Source organism: Mandrillus leucophaeus, unplaced genomic scaffold (genome assembly GCF_000951045.1).
Source record: "Mandrillus leucophaeus isolate KB7577 unplaced genomic scaffold, Mleu.le_1.0 Scaffold203, whole genome shotgun sequence".
NCBI lineage: Eukaryota > Metazoa > Chordata > Mammalia > Primates > Cercopithecidae > Mandrillus > Mandrillus leucophaeus.
Genome location: NW_012102066.1, coordinates 1,816,723 through 1,837,564, shown reverse-complemented (window position 1 = coordinate 1,837,564; position 20,842 = coordinate 1,816,723). Strand labels below are relative to the sequence as shown.

The following is a 20,842-nucleotide window of genomic DNA, read 5'->3' as shown; positions in this document are numbered from 1 at the left end:
AGTGTGGGAAAAAGTATAGACTGTATCCTTCACTATAAGTAAGCTCAGCTTCAAGGGAGCAGTAAGTATATTAGCCAATGCATTGTTCTCTCTCTCTCCCTCTCTTTTTTTTTTTTTGTTTGGGAGGTGGAGTTTCACTCTTGTCTCCCAGGCTGGAGTGTAATGGCGTGATCTTACCTCACTGCAACCTCCGCCTACTGGGTTCAAGCGATTCTCCTGCCTCAGCCTCCCAAGTAGCTGGGATTACAGGCACCCGCCAACATGCCTGGCTAATTTTTGTATTTTTAGTAGAGACGGGTTTTCACATGTTGGCCAGGCTGGTCTTGAACTCCTGACCTTAGGTGATCTGCCCACCTCAGCCTTCCAAAGTGCTGGGATTATAGGCATGAGCCACCACACCTGACTGCGTTGTTCTTTTGGGAAAGTATTTTTGCAACCCGTTGTGTCTGACATGGTTGAGACACATGAGAATGGCTGCCCCTGGAATTGTGCAAGGCACAGTCTGTGCAGGTGTGCACAGCTGCCCTGCAAGTGCCCAGCTGCTCATTGGACAAGCTGCTCATCTTTCTAGCTCTGATTTTTAATAATTGTACATTTATTGGTATATTAATTTGTTCAGTATCTTTTTTCCCCATAGACTGAAAGTTCCCTGGGAGCACAAATCACATGTCTTCTGTGTACTGCAGTGTGCCCACCCACACTTACCAAAGTGCCTGCGACATAGTAGGCCTTTAATAATGGTTGAGCCGGGCGCAGTGGCTCAAGCCTGTAATCCCAGCACTTTGGGAGGCCGAGATGGGCGGATCACAAGGTCAGAAGATCGAGACCATCCTGGCTAACACGGTGAAACCCCGTCTCTACTAAAAAATACAAAAAAACTAACCAAGCGAGGTGGCGGGTGCCTGTAGTCCCAGCTACTTGGGAGGCTGAGGCAGGAGAATGGCGTAAACCCGGGAGGCGGAGCTTACAGTGAGCTGAGATCGAGCCACTGCACTCCAGCCTGGGCGACAGAGCGAGACTCCATCTCAAAAAAAAAAAAAAAAAGAAAAAAAGAGTGGGCAAAGGGTTAGGAGAAGTGAGGAGACTGCGTATTCATTTTCAATCCCTGTCAGAGCTGCCCCCTCCTGTGGGTTTCTTCTGAGGTCTCACTCCTCTAAAGGGCCTGATTATGCCCTCAGGTGTTTCCCATCAGTGGAACTGTCCTGTTCACGTTGGTGCCTTGTTTGGATTATTTTCAAAAGGATTTTTTACTTTGATATACAATGGACATAGGTCTGTGTCTCTCATCTGAGGCTGAAATTGGAAAATGAGGGAAAAGAGAAGACACTGTGAAGAGTGCAGAGAAAGCTCAGGGAGAAAAAGACAGGGGCAATCCCTGGACTGGCTTGTGAGACTCCCAAAGGGCCCTGTTGGGAGAACTGGCTGGTGCCTGCACTAAAGCCATCTACACAGAAATGCATCCTGCACGTTCCCACAGGCGCACGCCATAGAAGCGATGGCCTGAGTTTCGATTCTCTCCTTTCCAATACCTTTGACTTAGGTTCCTGGGGAACCAGGTGAGAGCCTGAGTGGGATAAGAAATACTTATGTGATTCTCAAAGAGTTCATGAGCATTCACATGGCCCCTTAGTGCATTCCTTCCTTCCTTCATTCAGCATCCGACACTCATACATCAGGTACTCTGTTGGGTGTTCAGGGCCCAGAACTCAACTCAGATTTTATCAGATAATATAGCTAAGGGGCATGCCTCAGGCTTCATTAATGGGGATTGTTGACCCTGGGATGTAAGAGCAAGAAGTGGCTTGGAGAAAGACATAGAGTGTGGAGGGAATCTGACAGGTTTGGAAGCTTGAGGAGTATTGAATATTGTTGACAAGCAGCATAACATGGTGGTCAAGAGCCAACCTGGGATGTTTTTTAAGTGAATAGAAGCACTGCTCATAATTATGTCCACAACAGGTGTAAACGAGAGTTAACCTGTCTCCCTTTCCTCTTCCGTAACATGCGGATGATGTGCGTGCCTACCTCATGGGGTGGCGAGGATTAAAAGAAATAATGCTTACAAGGCAGGAGTCCCTGACCCCTAGACCATGCCCCAGTAGGAACCAGCCTCAAAGCAAGAGATGAGTGGCGGGTGAACGAGCATTACCGCCTGAGCTCCACCTCCGGTCAGATAAACAGCGGCATTAGATTCTCATAGGAGCACGAACCCTATTATGAATTCACATGTGAGAGATCTCAGTTGTACACTCCTTATGAGAATCTAATGCCTGATGATCAGAGTTGAAACAGTTTCATCCCAAAACCTTCCTCCCCCTACCTCCACCATCCGTGGAAAAATTGTCTTCCACGAAACCAGTCCCTGGTGCCAAAAAGGTTGGGGACCGCTGTTACAAGGTACAGTTGATCCTTGAATGGCATATGTTTAAACTGTGCAGGTCACCTGCATATTTTTCAACCAAAACAGATAAAAAATACAGTACTTGCAGGATGCAAAACCCATATATACAGAGAGCTGACTTCACATGCAAGAGTTCTGTGAGACCAACTGACAACCTTGAATATGCGTGGATTTTGCTATACTTGGGGATCTTGGAACCAATCCCCTGCGTATACTGTGGGACAACTGCTCTTAGTACCGTGCCTGATGCATGGTACATGATAAACACTAGCCACGGTTATTCCTAGGCACACAAAATGCACAGAGCATTGGGTGATGCAGAAATGGTCCGAAACTACTGTGCCAGCAGTAAGTCTTGGAATCAGGCCTCATTTTTACCCAACCCAGTAAGGAAGGTGGTCACTCCAGTATTATAGGTGAGAAGAACTGAGGCCCAAAGGCAAGGAGCAAGTTAGAAATAGAACTTGGACTAGAACCCAGGTGCCTGGGTGTAGGCCTAGCCCCTCTTAAGTTGCAGTTGTGTTTGGGGGCCTACTGAGAAGGGAAGGAATGTGTAGAGGTGACCCAAGCACCAAGACAGCTGTCACCTTCTGGACTTGATGACCTCACTGGCCCTGCTGGGATGGCAGAGGCCCTGCCGGTGCTGCCTCCTGGAACCCCACCCACAGAGCACCCCAGCTGCAGCCCCGTCTGGGGGCACCTCTTCCAACCCCACCAAGGGTACTCCTCCTTTTGCTGTGCCTTGCTGCTATGTTGAAAACAGAGATGAGGGACTTCTCTCATTCTACAGCGCTTATCACTGTAGCTGTTGCCTTGTTCCTACTTCTTTTAAATGACTTTCCTGTCGGAAGCAATTTGCTTTGTTAAACTCAGGTCTTGGTTTTCTCCAAGTAGATTTTTCATGGCCACCTGGGGACAGGGTCTCCCCTCACAACCATCTGAATAGAGTGCACTAGCAGGCCTATTCAGGTGGGCTGAGGGGCAGAGGTGCTGAGACTGCATCCCAGCCATCAGATTCAGGCTCTGAATGATGTATTTTTAGGGTTACCCAACCTTTTCCCATTGTCTTTCATTGGAAAGCTCTTAGAAACTTGGGTCTAATCATTCCTTTACCCTTGTCTGGCACTGGTGCCATAAAATTGAAGTACACACTGTTCTCACAAATTCTCCATCCCAGTTGGTCCTCACAGTCACCATGCAAGCGAGACAAAGCTGGCCCAGCATCGTCTCCATCTTACAGGGAGGAAGGGAAGCTCTGGAGGTCATGGGATTTTTCCGGGGTTCACACTGCTGTAGGTGGCAGCTGGTACTCACACCCAGATCTTCAAACTTGCCAACTAGTGGCTATCTTCTGTTTGCTTCGTCACTGATTTTTGTCACAAGCACTGAAGAAGTTCTGATTTCAGACTGCAGCTTTTTTAAAAAAGAAAAAAGGATCTAGGAAAAGCATGGCATGTGTGTGGCATTGGAATATTTACCAAAAAAGAAAGAGAAACACACATAGCAAACCATCCAGGGACTCTGTCTGTATGTCTGTATCTAGAGAACAAGGACAAGTCAAACCACTTGCCTAATGATAGGAGCAGAGTCCTGACTAAGACATGGAATGCAATTTGTTACTTGCAAATGAAGTAAAAAAAAAATAGTCATGTACTTAGGAAAACATGTCTCTCAGGGCATAGAGACAAAGAATTCTTAGTGCTAGGGTTTTAATTCAAGTTCTGCTTACAGCACCATCCACGTGACTCTGTACTTAGCAATCTGACCCCAGGTTTAGTCCAAAAGAGTTGCCTGAATTCATTTACCTGCACACAATGAACATGGTGATAGAAAAGGCCAGCGGTTGCTCAGAGACCCCCGCCCAGCCTGTGCCTCACTGTGGCACTGGCAGCCACTGGATCTCTTGGCCTAAGTCAAGGAGACAGAGGACCAGGGAGAAGTTGTGATTCCCTCCAGAGGGTTCTCCAAGCAGTTGGTTTCTTTGCAGTGACAGCCATCATGGCCCTGCTGACTCAGGTTCCCTTAAGGGTCAGAGAGCACTGTCCCTGCTGCCTCCCACAGCCCCGACTGGGGTCTCTGCCCAGGGCAGATCCCCTCATTCTTAGCTTCCACCAGAGACCACCAAGCTAAAAGAAACTACAAGAAACCCAAACTAGATCTGCGCAAGGAAAAGTCAAACATCTGCTCTGGGCGTCCGGGTCTCACTTGCTGGGTCTCAAACATCTGCTCTCATGTGTCTGGGTCTCCACTTACTGTTCTGTGCCTCAGTTTTCTCCTCTATAAGAAGGGATTATAATTCCATCATGGGATTATTTTAAGGATTAAATTAATTAATGCACATACATCACTTGGTTTGCGGCATGCCTAGCATGTGGTTAGCATTTAGTAAATGTTTATGTTTATAATTAGTGTATCTGCCAATGAAAATGTTGTTGGTAGCTGTGGAAAGAACACTGGCCTGGGAGACAGGAAACCAGATCCTGCCCTGCCACTAATCTGCAGTGTGACTTTGGCCACAGTGTGACCTCCTGTTCCCTGACCCCAAGCTCCACCAAACAGGCTCAGCTTCCTTGATTCTCACACAAAGGAGCTGAGCTCAGGATCCTTTTGGCTTCTTCCAGCTACCCCATTCCAAGAGTCTGAAGAAGTCTCACTTCTATGACAGCTTCAGGAATATGGACAGTCACAGTGTCCACTCATCGGGAATGGAGCAGGAAAGTGAAAAATAAGAGGGAAACGGGTACAGAAGGACAAGGCTGTTGGCATGGGGTGTGGAAATCCACATGCAGGGACTATAACCAAGTTTCATCTGAGGCCTAAATTAAGTTATAAATTAAATCATTTAGACTGTTTTTTCCTTTCCAGCTGTCTTTGGCCATCGAGCAGGCATGACCTTTTGTTGGCCAAGAACTCAGAGGTAGAAACTGGCACTTATTTAACTGAAGGGATACAGAGTGGGGTCTAGCTTATCCCCTATGGCAAACACACTAGTTTTGTGGGGAGTTTTCCTTTTTTTTTTTTTAATGACAGATAAAGTACATGTATGTATTTACCATGTACAACAGGATTTTTGAAGCATATATACATTGTGGAATGACTAAGTCTAATTAACATAGGTGGTACTTCATAGAATTACCGTTTTGTGGTGAGAGCATGTAACATTCACTCTCTTAGTGTTTTTCAGGAATACAATATATTATTCACTATAGTAATCTTGTTGTACAATGGATCTCTTGAACTTACTCTGCTTGTCTAAAAATTCTGTACCCTTTGACCATCATCTCCCTAATCCCCCTCACAACCACCCTAGCCCCTGGGAACAACCATTCTGTTTCTATGGGATCAATGATTTTAGATTTCACATGTAAGATCACATGTTGTTTGTCTTTCTGTGCCTGGCTTATTTCGCTTAACATAAGCCACTTCTGTGTCTATATCCAAAGGAAGTGAAGTCAGTATGTGAAAGAGATATCTGCACTCCCATGTCCACGTCAGCACTGTTCACAATAGCCAAGATACGGAATCGACCTAAGTGTCCATCAACAGATGAATGGATGAACGGAATGTGTGTATATACACAATGGAAGACTGTTTGGTCTTTTAAAAGAAGGAAATCCTGTTGCTTGTGACAATATGGTTGAACCTGGAAGACTTTATTTAAAGTGAAATATGCCAGCTTTGTTTTTATTTTAGAAGCACCAAGTTCCCCAGAAGCCCTGCCCTGGATATGGGATGCTCCCCGCTTAGGGAATAGAGAGTCAGAGTCCCCCAACCTGAGCTTTTGCTAATGGGAGCTTTTGCTAAAAAGCTGATGAGATCCCAGGAGTAGAGGATGTGGAGAAAGGGGGGCAAGTCACAACTAAGTGAGGCCAGCCAGACTGTTCCAGGCCCTAACCCGAACCCGACTTCCCAGTGCTTCCTGTTGCACTGGCCCATGCTGCCCAGCCGTTCCCCAAGGCCTTTGCTCACACTGTCCCCTCCACCTGGGCAGCCCCTGCTCCTTTTTTGCCCTCAGAAACCCTGCCTGTCCTCAAGGACCAGATTAAATGCCCCTTCCTTTTGCCATCCCCCTGCCCCCACCATCCCTGTCTGGCAGAATGAACACCCCTCCCTCTGTGTTCCCATTATCAACACAGGCCAGCATCTCAAAAGTGCTCCCGTGTCTGGAAGTTGTTTATATGCCTGTGGCACACCCTGCCTGGCTCTGTCAGCTCCTGAAGGAGTTAAGTCCAGTGGTTCTAAGTACCAGGCCTGGCACCTGCTGGTGACTCCACACATCTTTGAGTGTGTAAAGGATGTAGCTGGCCCAGGGCCTGAAAATGCCTTGTATTTATGTCTGATTTACAAAAATTGCTCCCAAGCACTCCTCAACTCCCTGCCACCCATCACCATTAAAGGACTCAGCTCTCCCGCTCAGCCAATATTTGTGGTCCCTCTGCTTCTGGTTGCTGGCCCTGGCCGGAGCCTTGCCCTGTTCACTGGGACTCCCAGCACATCTGGCCAGCCAGCTGGGCCCTTTCTACATGTCGCTTGTCTTCTCTGTGCTTTGACCCTCATTCACTTAGGGAAGGGGGGATCCAGCCAGAGACACAATGATCCCCAAGTCTCACAGCCCATGACATTATACATCCGGCCCTGAAGAAAGTCGCCAAAATCCATCACCTCACCATCAAGGCATCTGCGGTTGCTTTTCTGAGATGTCCTATGGCCTGGGTCCTGCCTATGACATTAACGGCCCCCAGGGCCTGCTGGCTCCCCCTGAATCCCAGCTTTGTTCTGCAGTCAGAACCTCAGCCTGGAAGAAGGCCCACTGAGGCCCGTTACCAGGACATCTGGGAAATCCTTGACATTTCAACAGGAACTGTGTCCTAAATGTGAGTTAGCATGAGAGAACACGGCCACCCTTGTGCTCCGCCCCACTCAGTTAGTTTCAGATGTGAAGGATACTTACACTGCAAGGTCGTGAACTTTCAGAACTGGAAAGGGCCTTGAAGAACATTGAATCAAAGTGTGGTCCCGAGACCAGCAGCATCTGGGAGCAGTGGCCAGCCATCCTGGTTTTCCGGTATTACCCAGGTTTAACACTGAACAGCATTACCATATTCCAAGAAATCCCTCTGTCCTGGGCAAATGGGGATCATTAGTCACCCTTCTGAGAGCAAATTCTCCAGGGTCTCACCCTAAACCTAATGAATCAGAAACTTTGGGGGTGGACCCAGCAATTTGTGTTTTAACAAGCCCTCCAGATAATTCTGAGACTTGCTCAGGAGAACCACTCTGCTGATAGCTGGGAAAACAAACACCCCGAGAAGACAGTAACATACCTCACGAAGCACAGGCAGCAAAGAAGGGCAGACCCAGAGAAAGGGTCCTGACTGCACTGTGAGGTTCAGCTGCCCCAGCTCAAGCCAACAGGCTCAGAGAGTTACCCCACAAACTCCATCAGCCTGCTAAGTAAATATGGTACTGAAAAGGACCCAAATCACTTGCTGTGGTCCACGGGCACTGGGTGCCACTCTGGGGATCTGGGAAGGTGGGGACAGCCACCTTCAGAGAGGATGGGATCCCTCTGAGCCCTGAGCATTTGGACAGGCAGAGAGGAGCAGGTGTTTCTGATTCAGATCACAGCGTGAATGACCTGGAGCAGGGATGCAGCAGGGCCTTTCAGAGGCCAAAGAAAAGACCAGCTTCACAGAGGTGGGGGGTCTGGGGGTATGATCCCTCTCCTTTGTCCTCCTGGGCCTGTCCGTGATTCTGTGTCCAGTGTTGATTACCACCCCTGGGTGGGAGTCTCTGCCTTGCCTGCCCCCTACTCTCTGGCTCTTGCCCCTTAGGAACACCTCCTCCCATTGGTTCAAGAAGCCCAGTTCCTGTGAACAGAAATAACCCACTTAGGGAGGCCAGTCTGCTTCCCAGAAATCAGAAGACACTCCTCAAAGCTCAGCGAAAACAATTTCAGGGGATTATCCAAAGTCCAGGTCCCTCCGTTCACTGGTGGGGGCAGATGAACCCACCTCAAGTGGCATATGTTTGCTTCTCTCCAGGGGCTACTGCAGCCATTACCATGCCCACCTTGTGTATCACTCTCTAGGCAAAGAAAAATTGTGGGGTACAACAAGGTCCTAGACAGGGGAGTTCATTGGGCAGCCAGGAGGAGGGCTGGAAGTGGTTGCTAGCAATAGTAGCTCCTCATCTCTCCCTCCTTCAGCCCTGTCCCCTTTCCCTAGAGGCAGCAGAGGTAAGTGGGCTTTGGAGCCTTTCCCAGTGCTCTAGGCATGCTCCAGCCTCCCTTCCTTACAACACAAAAGCGCTTCTGTATTAGTCCGTTTTCATGCTGCTAATAAAGACTTACCTGAGACTGGGAAGAAAAAGAGATTTAATTGGACTTACAGTTCCACATGACTGGGGAGGCCTCAGAATCATGGTGGGAGGCAAAAGGCACTTCCTACATGGTGGTGGCAAGAGAAAATGAGAGAGAAGCAAAAGCGGAAATCCCTGATAAGCCCATCAGCTCTCATGAGACTTACTCACTGTCACAAGAATGGTACACGAAAGGCTGGTCCCCATGATTCAGTTACCTCTCCCCGGGGTCATTCCCACAACACATGGGAATTCTGGGAGATACATTCAAGTTGAGATTTGGGTAGGGACACAGCCAAACCTTATTGTTCTGCCCCAGCCCCTCCAAATCTCATGTCCTCACATTTCAAAACCAATCATGCCATCCCAACAGTCCCTCAAAGTCTTATTTCAGCATTAACCCAAAGGTCCACAGTCCAGAGTCTCATCTGAGACAAGGCAAGTCCCTTTCACCTATGAGCCTATAAAATCAAAAGTGAGCTAGTTACTTCCTAGGTACAATGGTGGTACAGGTATTGGGTAAATTCCAAATGGGAGAAATTGGCCAAAACAAAGGGGTTACAGGGCCCATGCAAGTTCAAAATCCAGCAGGGCAGTCAAATTTTAAAGCTCCAAAATCATCCCCTTTGACTCCAGGTTTCACATCCAGGTCACGTTGATGTAAGAGGTGGTTCCCATGGTCTTGGGCAGCACCAGTCCTGTGGCTTTGCAAGGTGCAGCTGCTTTCACAGTCTGGCATTGAGTGTCTGCAGCTTGTCCAGGCACATGGTCCAGGCACAAGCTGTTGGTGGATCTACCATTCTGGGGTCTGGAGGACAGTGGCCCTCTTCTTACAGCTCCACTAGGCAGCTCCCCAGTAGGCACTCTATGTGGGGGCTCTAACCCCACATTTCCCTTCCACACTGCTCTAGCAGAGGTTCTCCATGAGGGCCCTGCCCCTGCAGCAAACTTTTGCCTGGGCATCCAGATGTTTCCATATAGCCTGTGAAATCTAGGCAGAGGTTCCCAAACCTCAATTCTTGACTTCTGTGCACCCACAGGCTCATCACCATGTGAAAGCTGCCAAGGCTTAGAGCTTCCACCCTCTGAAGCCACAGCCTGAGCTTTACGTTGGCCCCTTTCAGTTACAGCTGGAGCAGCTGGGACATAGGACACCAAGTCCCTAGACTGCACATAGCAGAGGGACCCTGGGCCCGTCCCACAAAACCACTGTTTTCCTTCTAGACCTCTGGGCCTGTGATGGGAGGGGCTCCCATGAAGACCTCTGACATGCCCTGGAGATATTTTCCCCATTGTCTTGGGGATTAGCATTTGTCTCCTCATTACTTATGCAAATTTCTGCAGCTGGCTTGGATTTCTCCTCAGAAAATGAAATTTTCTACTGCATTGTCAGGCTACAAATTTTCCAAACTCTTATGCTCTTCTTCCCTTATAAAACTGAATGCCTTTAATAGCACCCAAGTCACCTCTTGAATGCTTTGCTGCTTAGAACTTTCTTCCGCCAGATACCCTCAAGTTCAAAGTTTCACAGATCTCTAGGGCAAGAACAAAATGCCGGCAGTCTCTTTGGTAAAACATAATAAGAATCACCTTTGCTGCAGTTCCCAACAAGTTCCTTATCTCCATCTGAGACCACCTCAGCCTGGACCTTATTGTTCATGTCACCATCAGCATTTTTGTCAAAGCCATTCAACAAGTCTCTAGGAAGTTCCAAACTTTCTCACATTTTCCTGTCTTCTGAGCCTTTCAAAATATTCCAACCGCTGCCTGTTACCCAGTTCCAAAGTTGGTTTCACATTTTCTGGTATCTTTTAAGCAATACCCCACTCACTGGTACCAATTTACTAATATTAGTCCATTTTCACACTGCTGATAAAGATGCATCTAAGACTGGGAGGAAAAAGAGATTTAATTGGACTTACAGATCCACATGACTGGGGAGGCCTCAGAATCATGGTGGGAGGCAAAAAGCACTTCTTACATGGTGGCAGCAAAAGAAAACGAGAAAGATGCAACAGTGGAAACTCCTGATAAACCCATCAGATCTTGTGAGACTGATTCACTATCGTGAGAATAGTACGCGAAAGACTGCCTCCATGATTCAATTACCTCCCCCTGGGTCCCTCCCACAACACATGGGAATTCTAGGAGGTACAATGCAAGTTGAGATTTGGGTGGGGACATAGCCAAACCATATCAGCTTCCTTTCCCAGGCCGCCTAGCTGCTTCCCTCCTGGCCTTGTCATTTGAAAATATCCACCTCCCGGTCTCATTTCCTCCCACCTCATGGTGCAGCCCTAACCCCCTACCTGCCCTCCATGGATGAAAGTGAGCCCTTGCTAGTCCTCATTTGACTGAGACCTCTTGGCAGCATGTGGCACTGTGGACCACCCTGTCTTCCCTGGCTTCCAGGACCCTGCACTCGCCTGGTTCTCCTTCTACCCTCTCCCTCGCATACCATTTTGCTGCCTGGTTTCTTCTTCCTCCGCTGGCTCTCTTTTTAGACAGCAAGGCTCCTCCTCAGAATCTTTCCTGCCCTGCCTCTTACACACACTGCCTGCCTGATGGAACCTCCTCTCTATGCTCTTGAGGAGTCTGTGCCCTGCTCTCCATCCCCCACCCCCTTCTCTTTCTTGGACTTGAGCACCACCATCCTGGGGTCAGCCTTATCTTCAGGATGCAAATCCAAGTCTCAGAGCTTGGCACGTAAGGTCACTTTTGACCCCCTACATATCCTTCAGCTCTCACTCCCTCCACTCATACTCTGTACCAGTGGCCTCCAAAGTGGAGACAGACAGTATACTGGGGTGCAGGGAGGACTTACTAGAATCTGTATCCCTAATTATTTTTACCTTTAAACAGTGCAGAATTAAACTTTGAATATCTGCATATAGATTGATAATAGTACATGAATAATATTTATTAATAAATTAGAGGAGGCAGTTGTACAGTCAGAATTGCTTGGCAACCACTGCACGGCATTATCTCTGGTCTTGCCGTGTAAGACCTGCCATGCCCTAGCATGGGATGCTCCTACACACCTTAGTACCCACTGCTTCCTCTGCTGTGTCAGGGTGATATTAGCTGTGAGCAATAGCATATTCAAACATGTAGCCGAAAGAAGCTACAAGTTTGTCTTTCTCTCATGTAAACTCAGTCTGGAGGTAAGCAGCTCAGGGATGGTATGGCAGCTCTAAACTCATCTGAGACCCAGACTCCTTGAACCCATGGTTTCCAGCTCATGGCCCAGGATGGCTGCTTGAGCTCCAGCCATAACATTAGCATTCCAACCAACAGAAAGAAAGGGTGAAGAGAGACATCCCCCCGCACACACACATTAAGGATACCTCTGATTATTAGAGATAAAGAATGACATTTATTAATGATGAAGAGTTTGATCCACCATAAGGATATCATAACTCCAAATTTCTTTGCACTCTATAAAATATCTACAAAATACATGAAGCAAAAATTAACGGTATTAAGCAAGGGATAGATAAATTCACAATCATAGTGGGAGTCTGGAATATACCTTTTTCAATAGCCAATAGAACGTATCAGTAAGGATATAGAAGATGTGAAAAGTACAATTAACAAATTTGATCTAACTGACACATACAGAATTTGTACCCTATAATGACACGATTCTCATTCTTTTCAAATGCCTGTGAAACATATATCAAAAAATGATCCTTGTAAGAAGTTGCCTTTACCACTTCTTATATACCATTTACCGGCCAGCAGTGAATCCTCCTTGTAGCAGGACAGGAGGCTGGGAAATGTTGTCTGTTCCAGGTGACTAAGTATCTAACTAAAATTGAGAGGTTCTATTCTAACAAATACTAGGGGGACTAGCAGTCTCTGGTCCCTCCCCTTCCTCCTTTGCCCTGGTAGATCTCGTCCTGTGAGTACTGCACAGTGGGTAAAAGCTTGAGCCCAGAAGCAGAGATTCTTTATTCAGCTCTGACTTTGTCATTTACTTGTTACATGACTTTAGTTGAATTATTTAACCTGTCTAAACCTGATTATATTATGAAATGGGAATAACCCTGTTTCATAGGGGTATTGGGAAGATGGACTGAAATCATGAGTGTAAAGCACTTAGTTCTGTGCCTGGCACATAGTAAGTGTTCCATAAATATTAGCTACATAGAGAGGTTAAATAACTTGCCCAAGGTCACACAGCCAGTAAAATGACAAAGCTAGCTTTCAGATCCGGTCATCTGGCTGCAGGCTGGTACTGACACTTCTTTGGGGCCTCTGCCACCCCCAGCACAGGGCCCCACACGTGGTGTTGGGGAAAGGAGCACTGAAGGGTGGAGAATAGGAAACTCAACTACAGATTAGCCATGTGACCTTAAAAAAGTCATTTTTAAATATGCATCTTAAATATGTAAAATTCCTCATTCTTTCTGCAGAAGATTGAATTAAGTGAGCCCAAAGGTTTCCCCTGACCCTGACATTTTGTGGTTCTATCTTCCCTACCACTAATGACCGAAATTTTACCATTAGAATGGTTTCTTTGCCTTAAGCCTTGTCTTCTGCCTGAAGTTCTTTTTAAAAGATACAATTTTCCTTTAGAGGGCAGGGTCCTGACTCTGTGGTTTGAGTAAGTGAATCAGGCCCCTTTGCCACAAGTAGAGAGAAGGTTCTGGGGCAGAAGTCCAGTGGCCCTGCCTGGGAGGGGAGGGGTGTGCACAGGGAGAGAGACTGCAGACAGGAGTGACCAGGCCCCACAAACTATGCCACTTGCTAAGGGCCTGCGGTGGCCCAGGAGACGCTGCACCTGCTCTCTTGTCAGGACTGACTGCATGACCGTGAAATCGCTCCCGTTAGATCCCCTGGCCGACACCATCCACGGCCATATCTTACAGGCTTTCTTTTTTCCTCCTTCTGTATTTATTCTACCACCCTACCTCGAAAACTAAATTGGAGAAAAATGAGTTTTGTCTTTTTTTAACGAGAAGACTAGCAGTCTTAAATTGCCTCCTTCAAAGTCTGCAAATAGAAATCACAAATAAGTCAGCCACATTGTCTTTTCCCTCTTCCTCTCTTCCTGTCTCAGTGAGCCCATGAGCTTGAAATAAGAGGCAGAACAGAGTGGCTCAGAGGAAATAACTGGGGCGCGGCCAAGCACCAGCCCAGGAGGCAAGAACAGGATGAAAGGAGGGCCCAATTGGGGGTTGGAAATAATGGAGGAAGAGATGGAAATGCTAAATCCCCCTGGCCCAGCCCATCTGTCTTCTCTGCAGGCCCAGCAGCCATCGTCCATTATAAGACTGAACAGGATGACTGGCTGATCGTCTGCCTGAATAAGCATAAGCCGTGCCTCATTGCTTATGGTTCTGAAATAAAAGAGGTTCCCAAAATGGGGGTAATTTCTTAAAGACCAACTACTCTGTGAGTGTGGGTGTGCACGTTCCCGGGGCAAATGTAGCTCAAGAAGGGGAAACTACAAAGGCTTCAGACTTTCTGAGGTTCAGACAGAGAAGCAAACAAGATTACCAGGCACAGTAGGCCCTCTCTGCCTTTATCACCACCGTTGATGTCATACTTCCCAGAGAGTCCATCAGTGGGTGTCAGGACAAGAGATAGCATGGTGCTGGGGTAAAGACGGGAGTTTTAGGACTGGAGTCTTAGGCCATCACCCCAGTTCTATGACATGTAATAATGGGTAACATTGATTGAACACTTACTACATGCCAAGGACTATGTTAAACACTTCACATAGATTATTTCATTTAATCCTCAAAACAACCCTATGATATATGTGTCATTATCCCCACTTACAGATGAGAATGCTGAGGGATGGGAGGTCACATAACTTGCCCAAAGTATCACACATCTTGTGACAGATCAGGGTGTGAACCCAGGGAGTCAGACTCCAGGGGCTCTTGTACTTGTTCCTGCCAAACCACCAGGCCTGTCTGGGCCTGCTTCCTCATCTGGAAAGTCAAGCTGCAGCAGCCAGGTCGGGTGGACTGGGTGATCACTGGGGCCCTTTCCAGCACAGGTGCTCTGCTCTGGGGTTCATGCCGCACCTGTGGATTCAGAGTCCTTTTCAAATGATGCAGAGTGCAAGTTTGATCACTATGCAAAGTAGTGATGCTGAATGTGTGTGTGTGTGTGTGTGTGTAAGACAGGTAAACTTGTGTCCTGCAACCCTGATGAGACAGGACAAGAGATTAAGAATACAGTAAGACCAGCGCAAAGTCTGTGGGAGAATTGTAGGTTAGACCTTTGTCAAGAGGACAAAACTGACATCTAAAGTTCTGGAAGATTCTGCCCCACTTCACCTCTGTTTGATGTCCTTAGCAATTCCCAGATCTTTGCTCCATGCTATCCATGCATAGCCTCAAAGTCCCCCGGCAGATAGGTTAATGAGCCCTTCGAAGGGAACCTTGCCAAGATGCTCTGGCTCTGGGAAGGACAAGGTGGTTCTTGGTGATTCCCTGGCCCAGCATATGTGTCTTCTCTGCAGGCCCAGCAGCCATGGCCCACTATAAGACTGAGCAGGACGACTGGCTGATCGTCTACTTGAAGTACTTACTCTTTGTCTTCAACTTCTTCTTCTGGGTGAGTGAATTTTGCGCACACATTCTCTTCCCAGAACACTGAATGAGTCAAGCCACCTTTTTTTTGTGTCACCACTTTGAGGTTGATATCTTCCAAATCAAAGATCAACGATCAACCATGGATGAACTCTTCCCACTTTAAAGCGAATATGTACATTTGCTACTGAGAAGGAAGAGAAGAATTGGGTCTGCAGGTTGGCATGGAGTTCGTACCACCTGGTATCTGAATAGAGGCACAAACATAACAATAAGCTTTGTGTTCCAGCCCTACTGTATGAAGGGTCCAGTTCTTTCTTCCCCACTAACTTGTTGCACCAGTGCCTTTTGGAAAATGTGACTGCCTGAAATAATAACTTGTTTTCCACTGAAGTCCATTCGCCTTTCATGGTTAACATTCTCCAGGCCCAGGGCAGAGAAACAGAAGTCCTGGAGGCTCCGACTACTGCTGCCTGTGATGAAAATGATCTCTATGGCGACTCCCCTCAGGAGTCTGGGTGAGGTCTTCCAGAGGCGTGTAGTCTGTCCACTTGAAGCAATCATCTGGGTAATCGGGAGCAGAATACCATCAGTTCCCGAAAATAGACACTGGAATGTATATATTTGTTACGACAGTCTCACTAAATTTGAGAAGGTAGAAGGGTGACAAGAGTGCAGGCTTTGCAGGCAGCTGGACCCATGCTCTGCTGACTACTGATGGTGGAGTCTTGGGCAGGCTACTTAACTTCCAGGAATCTGTTTCCCCAGCTACAATTCAATGATAAATTCTAGCCTGTTGGGGTTGCCTTCAATGAATGTAGTATTTTGAATATATTAGATGTCAAATGCCTAAAAATACCAGCCAATCAACCCATGATAAGGCATAGCTGGGCTTCCTGCTACCATGGTAAGGGAGAAGACACTTGACAAAGTCTTAGAAGCATCTCAGAAAGGCAAATGCAAAGGTGGGGGACATGTCTGAGTTTGCTGGGTCTTTCCTACAGGGGCTTAAGATTGGAAAAGACCATGACGTGAGAGTTTAGGGTGGGCAGACACGGCAAGGCAAGAGTTCTGAAGAGTCTTGGAGACTAGACCAGTCATTAGATGCTATCTATTAAAAAGTTGTGCAGTCTGCTATTTGTTTAAATGTTTGCAAGTTCCTGAAAGGAATAATAAAATAATTTGTCACTTTTACCTTCCTGGGCGAGAGTTTCCTGCAATACTGAAGTCGTGACGAGGAAGATGGTGCAGTAATAAAGCTGTGTTGATATGGATGGGAAACTGTGTGGTAGAGATGGTTTCCATTCTGAGGGACAGATCCAATAGGGCGATAAAGATTCTTGCTAAGTAAGCATTTCTTTTTAAGAATAACTTTATTTCCTGATTATAAAAGTCTTATGTATCCACTACAGATAATCTCTAAAATATTAAAAAGTATCATAAAATGAAAATTGTTTTTATCTCACTATGTTCATTTCAAAGTGCCATACACTGGATGGCTTTAAACAACAAAAATTTATTCCCTCACAGTTCCGGAGGCTAAAAGTCAGAAATCAAGGTGTCACAGGGCCAAGCTCCCTATGAGACTTGGGTAGAATCTTTCCTTGCCTCATCCCAGCTTCTGGTTGTGGCTGGCGATTCTTGGCACTCCTTGGCTTGTGGCTGCATCGCTACAGTCTCCAAAGCCTCTGTCATCACACAGTGTTGTCCCTGTGTGTCTCTGTCTTCACATGACATTTTCTTCTTACAAGGACACCAGTCATGTTGGATTAGGACCCACCCTAATGACCTCATCTTAACTTGATTACATCTGTGAATATCATATTTCCAAATAAGGCCTCATACTCAGGTACCAAGGGTAAGAATTTCAACATACCTTTTGGGGGACCCAGTCCAACCCAAACCACTGGCCACCCCAGGAACAGCCACTGTTGACATTCCCTCTAGACTTTGCTTTGATCAGGGCAGGAGATGGTGGTGACTTGCACTGTGGGAGTGTCAATGGGGATCTAAGTATTTGCAGAGAGTGAAGGGATTTAAAAGGTGAAATTGTCAAGATTGAGTCCTTAACCTAAAAAGGCATCTGGGACGTGTGGATGGTGGATGGTAGAGCTCTTCATTATAAACAAGAGACCAAGGTTCAACCTCAGTCTCCAACAGCGCTGGCTTTAAGACTTTTGGGATCATGTCCCATGTAAGATATACGTGGAAGCATAAGAAATAGTTATGTGAAACATTGTTCACCAAAGTAAGTTTACCCTTATGTTGCGTGATGAGCTCAGATTTTTTTTCTATTTTGATTATTTCCTTCTTTTTGTTTTTAGTGCAGCTTACAACCCACTAAACTTAATCACAACCCTAATGGGTCACATTCCAAAGTTTGAAAAATTCAGAGTCATCTTCACCTCCACCTGAACGAGGTCAGACTTCAGGTGGCAATCCTTCCCCACCACCCTGTGCCTCACTCCCGCCTCCCGCCCCGGCCTCCACCACCTAGAATTTCAGTTAAGCTGGTGTTGATTGGATGATCCTACAGAGCAGGGAAGGAACCAAAAATGCTGACACTTTCTTGCCTCCTTTGCAACCGTAAAAGAAAATGTGGTCCAGGGTTTCCTCTGTGGCCACCCAGGAGATGTGTTTCTTTCCCCTCCCTTTTCTTCCATGGCTCCCTACGGCTCCCATCGCCCCTGCAATGGTGTTCTCTAACTTACTATTTTATTCAGCTGCTTGGCTGTGTTAATAATCAAAACTTTTCTAGCCTCTCAGGCGCTCTGCCAGGCTATGGGGAGCACTGAGGAAGCAGCTGCTCCCTTGCCTGGAGAGGCTGCCTCTGCTCCACAAGCTGTGTCCCGCCCTTGAGCATTAGCTGAGGCCTTGGTATTTCCTCAGGGACCAGGGATACATGGGGCTAAGACAGGTAGCAGAGAAGACGGAGGACTCGAGCCCCAGCAGGGGAGTGAGATGACTTGAGAGCATCACTTCGGGAGTCAGGGAGGCCGTGGGAGGGAAGCACCTTCTGCCGAGGCTCAAAGCCCTTCTCTTGGTACATCGACATCCCACCGAATGTGGCCACTGCCCACTTTCCAGGCTTGCCATCTAAGAAAGAACAGGTGATGGCTTTTCTGCTACACCCCTTCTTGAGATGCTGAATGGCCTGGGACCACTGCCCACCCCCCCACCCCATGGTCTTCTGCCCCACTGTGCTGTCAGGATCTGCTGGGAGACAGAGTCACAGTTGAGGGGGATGTGCACTTGGTCTGCACAGCGCCATGGCAGATGAGACAACTCAGGACGAAGCCTAGGGTAACCCCTTCTAGCTGCTCTGCTGTAGCTCAGGACTCTAGGCCTGCTGTAGCCCAGACACCAGTGACTTGCTTCCCAGGCCAAGCAGCTTCGTTGTGGGTCAGCAGCCCGGTTGGTTAAATGGGCACTAAACTGAGCATTAGGATTCTTAATTTCTGCTCTCCACACTTCCTTTGGCCTTCCTGTGGGACTGTGGAAAAGTCACTTCTCTCCAGGCCTCGGTTTCTCCATCCAGAATATAAAAGGGGTTGAAATCAATCAGTCCCTTCCTCCCTCCCTCCCTTCCTCCCCTGCTTCCTTCTGTCCTCCTGTCCTCCCTTCTTCCCTCCCTCCCTCCCTTCCTTCTTTCCTTCCTTCCTTCCATCCATGTGTAGCTCTCTGCTAGGGATATTAAGAGGAACGAGATTTAATCAAGAGGCTAAAAGAGGAGGCACACAAGGTATCCAATAAAATAAATAGACTATGAGTGTAATTATAGAAACATGTGCAAGACATGGAGTTGGTACAGAGGACAGAATGATTTGCTGGGAGATGGGGCAGGGACAGCTCCAAGGAAGGTTTCCTCTGGGCTCTGAGCTGGGTTTGGAAGATGAACAGATGATCACATGTTCCCTCCCAGCTCCACCCTTCAGTAAGACTCATGAGATTTTGCTCTTGTTATAGGGGTAGATGGGAGTGGGGAAGACAGCAGAGGAGGTAGTGTTCTGAGGTTAAAGGCAGAGAGCCAAAAACAAGGATGCCTCAAAGTGGAAAATAGCCCTTAGCATGACAAGCCTATCCTTGAAGATTCCATAAACCAAGGCAGCAGGAGCATGGGCAGAGCCAGAGAGAAATGCATGCCTGGCGCTCAGAGAAGGTCGTTCATGAGGAGGGTGAGCAGCAGCACCTGATGCATGCTTTTGTGTGCCCTCCTGGAGAGCTCGGCAGCTCGGGCGTGGGACTGGGGTGCCTGCCTGCGTGTGGGCATAGGGCTCAGCTATGCTGTATCAGGACTGCAGCCCGGTGTTCAGCTGACTCTTCTGATGTGGGAATGGGAAACCGTTCTTTAAAAGAAGTTGAGTCTTGTTCAGACCTGGTCTCCCAGTCCTCTCCCTGAGCCCCCACGCTGTGTTTGCTCCCCATATTAGACCCATTCACTTCTCCTTCATAGCACCCTGGTGATTACTAAGTCAGGTCTTTCAACCCAGTGTCCTACAAGTGATCCTGGGGCAGGGGCAGTGGCAGTGTCAGGCATGGGCCCCACGATGGCCCAAGAGCCTGGCATCATCATAGCAGGTGCACAGTGTGTATTGGTTGAAAGAAGGAATGAGAGTAACCAAGCATCAGTCTGACCTTAAGATACCTAGGGCGCAACCCCAGCCTTTCCAGGAGCCTCTTCTTAATGACCCAGAGAAAAACCCATTCCTCACTGGTACTGCTGGGACTTTGTAGACTGCCCCTTTGAAAATCAAAACAGCCATAAAGCAGGAAAGAGAAACACTAGCTGTTGCCCTAGGAGCTCAGCAGACAGAGGCAGGTAGGGGAGCAGGTGCCATTTCCGCAGCCCTCTGCAGAGCCCCATCCACTGAGTCCCACCCTCACTGGGGCGGCTCCTGGGTGCCAGGCCGTGTGCTGGGCTGTGTTCTGAGGGGAGTGAGGGGCCCCCTGCCCCAAGTGCCGAGGGCTGCTGTGAAGTGAGCAGCACCGCAGGCTTGCAGGAGAGGGATGAACTCACCTGCCCAGGACAGTCAGAGCAGGTGCCACACTCAAAATCTCAAAATGGGCCTTAGAGGGTGTGTAGGAGTTCAATGGAAGAGGAAGGGCAGAGAGAACAATGTGTGAGGTGGGCAGGAATAAGAGCCTCCCTGAGGCCCACAGAGGCTGCCTTGCTTATCCAAATCCACACAGTCAGTAAACAGAGGGGCTTGGACTCAGACACCGCGCCACGTCCCAGAGTTCACCCTGTTTACCACTCTGCTAATAGTGCCTGAGTTATTAGGTAACCACACTGTTTTCAGGAAAAAGCAACTACTTAGTTCAAAGTGATTAAAACCCAGGAAAAAAAAAATAGAAAAATTAGCCAGGCGTGGTGGCACGCCCCTGTAATCCTAGCTACTCAGGAGGCTGAGGCAGGAGAATCTCTTGAACCTGGGAGGCAGAAGTTGCAGTGAGCTGAGATCGCGCCATTGCACTCCAGCCTGGGTGACCGAGGAAGACTTCGCCTCAAAAAAAAAAAAAAAAAAAAGAA

At 47.8% G+C, this 20,842-nt stretch overlaps 1 protein-coding gene across 3 annotated transcripts in view; it reads left to right on the top strand.

The window, feature by feature from the left end:
* Nucleotides 1-20,842, top strand: part of TSPAN11 (tetraspanin 11) — a 62,187-nt gene that overhangs the window by 8,633 nt on the left and 32,712 nt on the right. For 2 of the 3 annotated variants that reach the window (XM_011979558.1, XM_011979560.1), the window contains exon 2: nucleotides 15,243-15,337. The exons of the other annotated variant lie outside the window; for it this stretch is intronic. In XM_011979558.1, the coding sequence (XP_011834948.1) occupies nucleotides 15,254-15,337 (84 nt within the window). In that variant the 5' untranslated portion in view covers nucleotides 15,243-15,253. The remainder of the gene's footprint in view (nucleotides 1-15,242; nucleotides 15,338-20,842) is intronic. 3 annotated transcript variants of the gene reach the window in all.